Consider the following 12,368-nt stretch of genomic DNA (forward strand, 5'->3'; position numbering starts at 1 on the left):
TACTATTCCAGTAAATGCAGACAAAAATACTTTCACACAAATGTATCAGACAAAAATAGCTCAACGAATAGAAATGTTCCAGTTGAGAAAGCAGAATATAGGACAATTAATAAACTGGGCATATCTCCACAAAGGAAAAACATTAGTCATAGAATTAACTTCATTTAATGTGAAGTTTGTGGCTGAACATTACCTGCACACAAATCGCCAAGGGCTCCAGCCAGCACTTTGTATGCACAGGTCTTTCCACTCAAAGGATCTCCAACAATCATGAAACCATGGCGCACCAGCATCATTTCATATATCTGTATCAGTGACAAGAGACTGGCTCTTTAACATAGAACAAAACCAGGCATTATGTTTATGAAACTTGAGGCATCTCTCCTGCACTCAGATGTGACAGGACAAAATATCAGCCAAATATCTGCACCAAAGCATTAACCCAAATCAGAAGGCAGTGTTATTACGGCAGTTCTCACTGATATAATTTAGGAAGTCACTGCCTCCAGACATCCTCCCTTCCTCCTTGCTAAATGTCATCCCTCAGCTGTAACAGCATCATTGTACAGGGTGTGAATGCACTAACCAGACACTGCAGAACACAGCCCGGTGCAAAAGCCTGAACTGAAATCAACGGTTACCAATGAAGCTAACACAAAGGGACTGAAACTACAGTTCTGAGGATGTGTCATATGACTGGTCCCACAGAGGCTGACTTTGGACTGCAAGAGTGGAAACTTGTTCAGTCACCCCACAAGATCTTGCCAGAACTCAGGTCAAAGCCTTCAGATCACCTTCAAACAGAGCTGTAAGAAGAACCACTAAGAAGATTTAAAATCTCAGGTTAAGGCAGGTATTTTCTGGTTGAGCTTAAATTCCTAATGAGTTAACACTACCCCTATTTAAATGAAAGATAAAGCATGGTTTGCAAAGCAGCATAAACCAAGTCTGAACATAAGCCATGAAATTTGAACTGCTGCTGAAGGGGCCCCTCACGATCCTGCCCCAGGCCATGCGTTTTTGCCCTTGACATTACACTGTCACTATGCTGCACTACTCAAAAGAAAAAAAGTTAAGCATTTTTTTAAAAGGTCACCAATACTAGTAAATGGGAGACCAATGGGAACAAAGAGCTGAAGGTGAAGCATAAGCAAGAGTGCAAAATGTCACCTCTTTCAAGACTTCTCAAGGAGACTATGAGCAGACTGGGAACAGGGCCTGACTCCCAGTCCAGAATTCTGTTCACTAGACTATGCTGCCTCAGCTAGTAATAGACTCAGTTTAATTTTCTGTCCTGAACCATAAGATCTACAATGCAGGTGCACATATTGGCTCCTTCACAGTCTGGCTGAATTAAAAAATTGCTATAAGCAAAGCAAGCTTTTACAGCATGATTTTTACTCAGCAAAAATATGCTGTTTGCAATATTTTATTAACTGATCGTGGAAACCATTAGGTATTCATTCATGTCACAGACAGTTAAGAGTGTTTCTGCTCTCACACTCTTCTTCCCCAGAAGTATGAGAAAATAAACCTGAATAATTTTTCCAATGAACCATGGAACTGGTTGAAGATTCATTTTTTTTATATTTTCAGTTAGTGCCTTGACAAACAGGTCGTAATCTGGTGTAGGAAGAACCACTCCAGGAAACAGGTCAGATATGATGCCCTGATAAGGAAAGGCAGAATAGAACACTATTTAAACACAGATTACAAAAAGGAAAAATTCCAAAAGCATAAAAATCTACAAGTAAAATAACACTCATACAGTTAAGAGAAAAAATCCTCAGCTGGAAAAACTTACTTCTAGGCAAACTGTAGCCACACAAAATTCTGTATGCATAAGACAGAAACGAGTGCCTGCATTTCTTATACACACAATGGTATTGTAAAAAGGAGGCTTAACCTTCTGCAAATTTGCCCCAAAAAGCATTACAGGAAAGGGTGTGAAAGTGACTGAAAGAATTTTAGTGATTAAAGAGAAGGCTATGTGTGCTGAAATTTCAGAGCAATGACTCCGTGTGTGCTTGTAACCTATCTTTTACGTCTTTAATATTGATTGCTGTGTAGCTCAACATAGTCTTTATTTTCTGTCAAAGCCGTATGCAAACAGGAACTTCCTCATTTTCACTCTGGCTTCAAATTTCTAGTTGAACTTAATTTAGTTGCCCACATCTCTTTTGCAACACAAAGCTAGAATTCAAACTCCAAAGAATAGTTTCCATGAATGAAACAGCAAAAATAACTTCTAGCAAGACACCTTGTAAAGTATTTTACAGAATAACTTAAAAAGCACCACTGAAAGTTTGTTTTTCAAAATAATCCCAACAACACCAAAGAGTGCAGACAGATCAGTGGACTGAAATAACTACACTAATGTAGCAGCATCTAGATCAAACTGTTCTAAATTAAGACAATGACCTGTTTCTGAGGCGCTTATAATGGACCTCATCAACACAAAACTGAAACACACCAGCCTGACAGCTTACCTGAAACAATGGCACATCCTGTGCCAAGAATTTGGCCAAGTTAACATCCAGCAAAGCCCGAAGTAACAATACACTTTCATTTTCAGTTGGGTACTTCAGTTTTAAGTTTCCTGCAGCTGTCAGGACAGATTTAACAGCACGCATTCCATAATCATAGTGATGCTGAGATGACAACTGCTCAGAGCACAAACGGTAAGTGGCAACAATTTTCTGGGCAAGACTGTGGATATTAAAATATCACATGTAAAATGAAAATATCTCACCATGCAAGGAAAATAATTTAAGTACCTATATACACACAAAGTAACTGCAGTGATTATCAGATATGTTAGCTGACAACATGGCCCAAAACACCTAGGAAGTAACACTGTAGATTCTGCCATGCCAGAGAACGTGTGTGCCATTTAGGAATTCTGTTTGATATTATGATACATTTTGCAAATGATCCTGTGTAGAGGTGCATATCTGTCAACATGAAGCGGTAAATGAGAATTGATGATAAAAGAAATTAAAAAGTACTTTCTGGAGAAACAGAACACGGACAGCCTTCCAGAATGACATGCCTCAAACACACATATATGCCTTATAGAGGAATGAGGTATATCAGACTCAACTGATGTGGAAAATTCAGCATGTCTTACCTCCGAGAGTCCAAAAATCCCATTGAATAGAGTGAAATTTCTCCAATCAAAGCATAATCTGGAACCATCATGGCAACTGTTCGGAACAGTGCCTGTAAGAAAAAAAGATACAAGCTTAGATGATGGAATATGGTAAGACATGTGCTTGCTTTTTAAGAATAGTATCTCTCTATAAATTCATGAGCTTCTAGAATTCAGGAATCATCAGAAATCTATGAGATTGCATTAATATTTTATTCTATTCTATTATGATCTTGTCAAGAGGTTCAAGGGGCTGTACTGAGCACTGCAGGAACGAATGTATAGAAAGTCACAATCCTAAAGAACTATTAATAGAAGAAAGGGAGGTGTCATTCATCTCACTTTTATAATAGGCAAACTAGAACATGGTGTGGTTAAAGTCTTGTAAAATGTCACAAAAAAAATGTGGCAAAGCTTGGAAAAGAACTAGGACCACATCAGTCTCTCTACAGTATCTCAGCAACTTGCAAAGTTATAATAAATTTAAATTGGGATTTGGACTGCCAAGCCACTGTAAACCAGGAGAACTTCCACTTAGAGTACAGTTAAAGCTGTGAACTGCTATCAGAATGATTAGACTGAGACCTTTCATCTGTGCATTACGTACAATCCTTAAACGCTAAGGCTTAGCAAAAAGCACAGCAGAATACACTTGAATGGGTTATCAGCATCTGTGGCCATGGAGAAGCCCATGCCAGAGCTGGTACATCTCAAAGCAACTGTGGCTGTGCATAAGTCTATGCTGCAGCAAGCACACCCCTGGGAAGAGATTGTGGCTCATAGATAAGGCTCCACTTGAGGCAGGTACACCCCTAAGGGACTGCAGTCTGTGGCTAAGTCCAAGCCAGAGCAGGGGCAAGGGGAGGAGTTTATTGCAACGTTTTAACATTTGATTTATCCTATTGTCTGGTCCAAAGGGACCAGGCATGGAAACTGTAATGGAAATACCTTTAAATTCTTGTAACCCAGGACTTGAATTTCATGTTACAGGAAACCCCTTGTTACTAGCTAGGTGAGGAGCAACAGGAGGAGTTGTTGCAATCTTAAACCCTACAACCTGGCTCAAAGGGACCAGAAATGAAGACTGTAACGAGAATACTTTTAAATTGTTGTAACCCATTATTTGAATTGCATGTTATAGGAGTTACTGTAGCAGGAACCACCTGAACCAGTGGCAGACAAGCCTTACGAGAAACAGTGTAAGTGCAGCAGTAACCCAACCTGAGCTAAGCCCAGTAACTCCACACAACACACCAGCTCTCCTGTCCTAAGTGACCATCATAACAGATGGAGCCCAAAGTCATGGATTAAATTAACTCAATGGACATTTTGTGGACATTTATGGATATTTTACAGGCATTTCACAAGGGTGGTCCATAGACTAAGGGAATGATATCTGCATCTTATAACAAAGGACAGGAAAGGTGGTGATGGGTAATGAGGATGTACGGGTTCATGTGGGACCACCAGCAGGCAAAGTATTCAGCCATGTCCAGGAAAGCAGGGCTCCATCATCTGTAACAGTTACTTGGGAAGACAAAACGCCAAAACTCCAAACATGCTCTCCTTCCTTCTTCTTCCCCCAGCTTTATATGTGATCATGACATCATCATACGGTATGAAATATCCCTTCGGTCAGCTGGGGTCAGCTGTCCTGGCTTTGTCCCCAGCTAGCTTGTTGTGCACCCCCAGCCTACCTGCTGGTGGTGCTGGGTGAGAAGCAGAAAAGGCCTTGACTCTATGTAAGCACTGCTCAGCAATAACGAAAACATTCCTGAATTATCAACAGTTTCCAGCACAAATCCAAAACACAGCCCCATACCAGCTACTGTGAAGAAAATTAAATCTATTCCAGCCAAAACCAGCACATCACTGTATTATTTGATTGCTGCCTTGCTTTTCTTATTACTATAGATATTACCTACTATGTTAAATATCTACAAAAAAATCAGGATTCCAGATTTACCTTCAGATTATCAGGCAGCTCTGCTCGTCCAGCATACCCAGGATTCATCGTGATAAACACAGCACATGTAGGATTAAGAGAGATCTCTGTCCCTTCAAAGATGAATGTTCTGAGTTTGCGAGTAATAGCTTGCTGGATGCTAAGTATTTGTTGGGCAACTACAGATAATACTTCAGCCTAATACAGACAGAACAGATTGGAAAACATTAGAAACTCCGAGACAATATAAAATGGTTTTGTTTATATATTTTGATGGCTATATTTGCATTCCTCTGGCTCAAAATCACCCTGCGACTGATAACTGAGCCTAAATATTAGCTGCCTATTGAAGCGGTCCTCTGCAAGTTAGTGCAACCATTCCCTACTCAACCAACTAGGCAGGTAGCAGAGGCTTCTAAAAGCCTGCACAGGGAAATACGTGCCTGAATGTTGTAGACTTTAAATTAGTGGGCAGGAACTCCCTCTGGAGGCCTCCAAAAGCACTTTCATCTCAGACAACTTAAAGAATTTAGGCTCTTCAGAAAGACTGATTCACTCAGTGCCCCAAATTGAGGGTAAACGTAAAAAATGGGTAACACAGCCTAGCACCAATTCTCAGAGCTTTAAAGTCTCACACGAATTCATTAAAAAACAAGTTACAGCAGACAACTGGAGAAATCAAGGTGTTAAAGATGCTAAAAGTAGAACTCTATGGAATTTCCACTTTTACTAGTACTTAAATCTAATTGCATCAAGATAACAACAAACTCAATCAAAGTCATTAGTCACCAAATTAAAAAAACAAACCCAAAAATTCAGAGTAAGACCAAGGAGGGGATTAGATGTGTCTGGTTATAGAGCCAGTTAACCAGGTCACTCAGTTAGTGACACTTGGCTAGTCACCACAGGAATCCCTCCACTGGGATTTGCCTGTCTTGTGCTGAACACAGACAAAAGCAGCCCCACAGCTTGATTTCTCAAGGAGAAGAGAAGGACAGTTCTCTCTCAACAAATGAGTGTCACATACAAAAGAGGAAATTGCACAGGAACAATTTTTTCAGCTAAAATAACACAGAACACAAGATTTCTGCAACACAGCACAGGTAGACATGTGCTCCTACAGCAGGCAGCTCAGTACCTATTTCTGTGTCAGTGATCATCAAAACCAAGAAGCTATACTACAACTAAAAGTGGAAGATTAGCAATAATGCTGTCATGTCTGAATCTAAAACTTCTTGTGTCTTAAATTAAAGATTTACCATTTTATTTGTCTGAGTTAACACATTACCTCAATTCTATTGAACTCATCAAAGCAGGACCATGCACCAGACTGCGCCAGTCCCTTAAAGAACTTCCCCATTGCCTTGTAGTCGAGACCATCAGAGCAATTAAAGACCACACACTACAACAAAACCACAAAGAGAACATCTCTCAGTATTAACACAAAGTCCACTATAAAATTCTTAGCATATAAAATGGGAAGGGATTATTATTGCTAACATTGGATTATAACAATAAAATGCCATATAGTCACAGTCCTAGATGTGTGCTTCTTACCAGCTATTTCTATGAATAAAGAATAGGTACCGAACAAGTAGTACTTGCTCAAGAATGAAATTTCAAGTAATATCTACATATCCAAACATAAACAATGCAAAGAAAAAAAGTCTGTATTTTGGTACCTGCTTAGCTACTGCTTTTGCTAGATCTTTTGTTGTTTCTGTTTTGCCAGTCCCAGCAGGTCCTTCTGGAGCACCACCAAGATTTAATTTCAAGGCACCCATTAATGTCCTACATAAACAAGAACACAGGCATTAAAAATAGTAAACTTTAACAACAGATTTTTTCTGAAGGGATGGATAAGTATTTTCCAATACGTTCATATACTTCCCAACTTCGTAGCTTGCCCTAAAAATACCCCAGTATTGTCTCATAACCGATTTCCAATTGTGGAAGCTCCATTCACCCACTCTGCCTACAAGGAATGTCAAGGCTTTGTGTTACATGCATCCACCTCATATATCCTGAATTACACAAGCAAATGCACAGTGCCATAAGCAAAATGACAGAGTTTGCATAAAGCACGTTCACCACATGGCACTCCTCACGACAAGAACTTGAAGCTGGCTTCATAAATGAAGTCAATCTTTAGAAGTGGCTTAGAAAGTATAAAATTTCTTTCATAAACCTGGGAATCACCTTGCTCTCAAAGTGATTTTCATATTAAAAATGAGATCCCTGTGAACACTGGAGTGGTCTGACTATTTTACAAAGCCTCATTCAAAGCCTTTGCCACCAAAAATAACTTAAATTGTGCTGATTAGAATCTGTTTGCTCATTGCTTGTACTGAAACTGCATCTGGCACAGCTGACTGTGTAGTCTTAGTTTAGATTGAGCTAATCCTAATGAAAACCACCCCAGTTTACAGATAATGCACCAGCCACATGGCTCCTTCAACACAACTGCGAATGCCAAAAGATTAAGCATTTACCAGCACAGGCATTAACATAGGCACTTTACTACAAGTGCCCTCTACATGATGGTGAGTTCACAGCTCACAGCTGACCTTTGTCTCCAGGGCTCACCAGAAGTGAAATACCAAATGCCCTTGAATACTTCAGCCTTGGGGGATGAAGTATTCCCATTTCAACCTCTTGCAAGCAAGGGAAGGAACACGGAGCTAACTGAATTCAAACATCTATGAAGGGCTCTGTAATTACCTAATTTATTTTACAGGCAGGCTGTATGTCTTACTTCAAAGAAATTAATTGACCAGTGCTACTGTATAATTCTTCACAGTTCCAGTACCATCAGCTGCCAACCCTTTTCAGAAGCACATTCTTGGATACAACAGAGACTATTACTCTACTGGTGTAGAAACCTACACATTGTAAATATTTTACCACATTTGGGTAAAGAAGATATGCAAGATTTGGCTCTAAAATCTACAGGAAAATCTTAGCTGCTGAGGTTCCTGTTATTAGTAACTATAACAAATGAAAGTAAATACAGACCAATCAAAAACATGAAAATATTATTCATAGACAACATGGCTTTACCTATAACATCGATCTGTTAGTGGGGTTATCACCAGACGTAGAGAATTGCCCAAATATTCATAACCATATTTAGCTTCTGTTGTAATCATTCGCACTATTACATCCTTCTCTTCCCAGTAGTATCTCAGCTGAGAAATCCACTGGAAGTCATTCAGATCTGTGATTTTGTCTTCAACTAATTTTGCAACCACATCACGAGCTGCAGAGTAAGAGACAAAATCTTTGAAAAATTCTTCTTGAAAAATTGAAAAATACTTTTACTGTATTAGTTTACTTAAAACAATGTGTAAGTAAACTAGCATTTACTTATAGCTATGTAAAAGTAAATCAACACTTAGAGTAGTAGGCTGGCTTTCATGTTAGAAAGGAGTCTGCATCTGTTTTGCATAAAGAATCCGCTTAATTTGATCTAGATTCCAGTGCCTGTTCTAAGTAGACACAAGATGGTTGTGCAGGACTGAGAAATCTCCATTTTCCCGAAGACAATGTGAAATAACTCTGTAAAAGTTGTTTCAAGTTAAAGAAAGCATTTTAGCTGCCTCTTTCAAATAGTTCAACCAATGAATAGCAGCACTGCCCCAGATGTAATGAGAGTACCAGCAACTGCACATTTACCATGCACGTCAATGACAGTAAGAGCTCCAAGTGTCAGCCGGGCTCCACTGGACAGCTTTCCTCTCACCAACTCAACAATGTCCCCAATTTGTAGATTGCTCTTCTCCAAGAAATCCTGTCACAGAAACAGAACATAGGCATTAAGGCAATGCTGTAGCTAGCAGTTCCTCAGCTCCCGTGGGTGCAGTCATTGGAGACAGTCCTTCCAACAAAACAAAATAATGGAAGTCCAGGCGTTACACAAACATTTAAAATTCTTTTTCATATACTGACATTTTATTTTACTATGAAAACTTCAAAAAGCTTTATGGCCTGAAAGTAGTATAAGCAGAAGTCTTATCTTCCTAATAGGAATGACAAAATTCTACGACAGGAGATGAGCAGATTCCCTCTGTTGGGTAAATTTGGATTAGATTTCTTCTGTAAATTAGTAGTAAATTGTAAATTAATAAAATTAATAGAAATCTAAGCTTCTCCTAAATTTACTGTAAAAATTTTAAATTATTTTATTATTATTAAATGAGAAAGTTTAATGAAACAAAAGATTAATTTAGTTTTAATTAATGACCTGGACAACAGGACAGAGTGCACCCTCAGCAAGTCTGCAGAGGATACAAAACCGGGAGGAGTGGTTGACAGACCAGATGGGTGTGCTGCTATTCAGACAGACCTCAACACACTGGAGAAATAGGCAGACAGGAACCTTGTGAAGTTCAACTAAGGGGAAAGTCCTGTATCTGAGAAGGAATAACCCCCCATGTGCCAGTACATGCTAGTGGCCAACCAGCTGGGAAGCAGCTCTGCAGAACACCTGGATGCTGGTGGACACCAAGACAAACAAGCCATCAATGTGCCCTTGAGACAAAGAAGAGCAACAGCATCCTTGGCTGCATCAGGAAAAATATTAGCGGCAGGTCAAGGCAGGTGATCCTTCCCCTCTAGTCAGCACTGCTGACACCACATCTGGAGTACTGGGTCAGTTCTCAGCTCCTCCACAGAAGATGGGCATGGGCATACTGGAGCAAGTCCTCCTTTAGTTGGCCCTGCTTTAAAGAGGGGTTGGACTACATGATGTCCAGAGGTCCCTTATATTATGTGATTCACTGTTCTGTGACTCCTTCTCATTTTTCTTAACCTATGGATTGTTTAGGATATTTTCTTTGAAAGAAATGAATATTTTCTGACTGGATAAGTGGAGTAAGATCTTCAAATGGTATTAAACAACATAGGCAAGTTAAACCTAAGATATTCAGCAAGGGTACAGAAACAAAGACCTAATATTAAAAGGTAGTATTTGGTGTAAAGTTTATTAACACTTTTCTATTTCCACATTTAAAAATAAGCTCAAACACTCTGTTAACTCTGTTGAGAATTAATCCCCAAATAAATCCTCATCCACCTAGCTCAATTAGCATCAGCCAAAAACCCACTGAACGAATCGGAAATTATTTCCATTAATTGAGCATGCATTTGATTAGCCTCAATTAAGTAATACTTAACTGCCGTGATGATAGAGACACTACAAACACATAAAAAAAGTCTCTTGTATGAAACAACAAACTTTGCTGCTGCACCTTTATCACCAGGAAAATCTAGCAATAACAAGACAAATAGCTGCGCCATTCTGTAAAGAGAGATTTCTGCCTGCACGTTTCCCTGGGGCTTCACATGCAAAGACAGGTGTTAGAAATAAAAATACACAGTGTTTAACAACAGTCTATCACTTTTTGTTTGGCACTTTTATTTACACCAGTATCACTTGTAAATGTAGTAATACAATTTCCTTCAGTGGAATTTCTCCTGATACACATCAAGGTAAATGAGACACAAGAAAAAAGGAAACAGAAAATAAAGCACGCTGCATAAGTAAATTGTAGTATGTTGTTGAGTGAGGATCTTCTTTGCTAGAAGCAGCTTTTTATTAATTAATCAAAGTTTAGTGCTCAGAAATAGAAAGGTAGAAGAAAATCTTACCAGTAAAGTTCCTTTCCTTATAGCCTCAGACACTTCTTCTGTCCAGTAAATGGATGAAACACAAATAACCACCTGTCCAGGCCACTGAAGTACCCATGTTTTTCGAGGAACCTTAAACAAAAAGATCCATTCCAGACACAAGAAGTCATATAAACACATTAGATTATAGCACTGATAACAGTTACTTTCCCCAAATTTCTTTTGTCTCATTCTGTAAATAAATGAGAATCAGCATGGAAAACTTTAATACTTTTTCTTCAAGAAATTCAAAGTTAAAACTTCAGACTGGTTCTACTGAACAAAGACAGCTGTATTCCCACTTAGCTTCAAACATGTTTCCCTGGTTAAGAATTTCAGCAACCTATTCATATACAGTTGCTTATGAAATCTATTTTATACTGTAAATCAGGAACAATTACCTTGACATATCCTTTTATGCCATCTTGAATAATTTGTCTTACACTGGCCAGCATCATTTCCTCTACTTGCAAAAGCCATTTTTCTACCATTCCCTTCAAAAAAAAAAAAACAGTTAAGAATCAATACACATTTCCTGATTATATTCCTCTTAAAGAACAAATCCTTTGAAATGTGTTAGGCTTCAATATGCTTCCTTCTGATCTGGGTGTGGTATATAGGAGGAAGAAAGGTTTAAATTTCCCAAATTCTGACGGGCAACACAGCAGTTCAACACTGCCTGAAGGCAGGTATATCAAGCTAACTCTAAAGACAATCCAGCTGAAGGAACAGCTGGATATGTTTCATATAAGCATAAACTAAAAATACACATCACAGATTGCATGGTAAGTTAAACTTGATCATTTTAACCCAGGGCATGTTTTCTTCCTGGAGGATTAAGGGAAAAAGGGTATCTAACTCACAACACACCCCACCTTTTATCTCTTTTTGGTTACCATACAGCAATTCAGCTCCATACTTTTACATTGAGAACAGCAGAAAAAGCTGGAACTGAGATAGAGCATTAGTTCAAAAGGGTTCTGAGTAGAAATAGTAGCATTGTAAGTTCTGAAAACTAATTCTTCACTGCCAGGCATTCATTTTTCCCTCATTTCTCTCTGTTTCAGCCATGCTGTGCAATGTTACATATATGTGTGTATATATATGTGTGTGTCTGTGTGTTTATAAATATATATATATTATCTATCTATCCATCTACATCTAAGAAGTAGTAAGTGCATAAAGCTGCGGTAGAGTGCCTAAAGGAATTTACTGCAAAACTGATATGTCGTCAAACTTTTTGTAGGAAATCCTTTTTGTTCTAGAATACCAGTCTGCACTGTCACTTCCTAAACACCTTTCATGATCTGATCCTAAATGTTTTATACCTCCTTCCTTCCAAAACATACACTTTAGGCAATGTATTAATCTAATATCATACAGTAAAAAAGAAAGAAAATTACTTTTGCATTCACTGGATAGATTTTATCTATGAAAGGAACACTTTCTTTCTCTGAACTGATCATGCCTACGATCTCCATATCTTCTGTGAACTCCAGTTTAGCAATTCCTTCAAAACACTTCTTTAAATGCGGTTGTACTCGAAGGGGATCCTTTGTTTCAGACAGTATTTCAAGCAGCTCATCATTAGACAGGAAAAAGAAT

General features: G+C 38.6%; 1 protein-coding gene across 1 annotated transcript in view; it reads right to left on the reverse strand.

The window, feature by feature from the left end:
* Nucleotides 1–12,368, reverse strand: part of DNAH3 (dynein axonemal heavy chain 3) — a 66,922-nt gene that overhangs the window by 30,002 nt on the left and 24,552 nt on the right. The window contains exons 25-36 of the mRNA XM_056337259.1: nucleotides 12,167–12,368; nucleotides 11,165–11,257; nucleotides 10,746–10,856; nucleotides 8,772–8,886; nucleotides 8,157–8,355; nucleotides 6,779–6,887; nucleotides 6,385–6,498; nucleotides 5,118–5,294; nucleotides 3,131–3,222; nucleotides 2,490–2,709; nucleotides 1,535–1,669; nucleotides 194–305 (exon numbers count right to left, since the gene is read on the reverse strand). Coding sequence (XP_056193234.1) covers nucleotides 194–305; nucleotides 1,535–1,669; nucleotides 2,490–2,709; nucleotides 3,131–3,222; nucleotides 5,118–5,294; nucleotides 6,385–6,498; nucleotides 6,779–6,887; nucleotides 8,157–8,355; nucleotides 8,772–8,886; nucleotides 10,746–10,856; nucleotides 11,165–11,257; nucleotides 12,167–12,368 — 1,679 coding nt within the window. The remainder of the gene's footprint in view (nucleotides 1–193; nucleotides 306–1,534; nucleotides 1,670–2,489; nucleotides 2,710–3,130; nucleotides 3,223–5,117; nucleotides 5,295–6,384; nucleotides 6,499–6,778; nucleotides 6,888–8,156; nucleotides 8,356–8,771; nucleotides 8,887–10,745; nucleotides 10,857–11,164; nucleotides 11,258–12,166) is intronic.

This window comes from Falco biarmicus, chromosome 4, assembly GCF_023638135.1.
Source record: "Falco biarmicus isolate bFalBia1 chromosome 4, bFalBia1.pri, whole genome shotgun sequence".
NCBI classification, from domain to species: domain Eukaryota; kingdom Metazoa; phylum Chordata; class Aves; order Falconiformes; family Falconidae; genus Falco; species Falco biarmicus.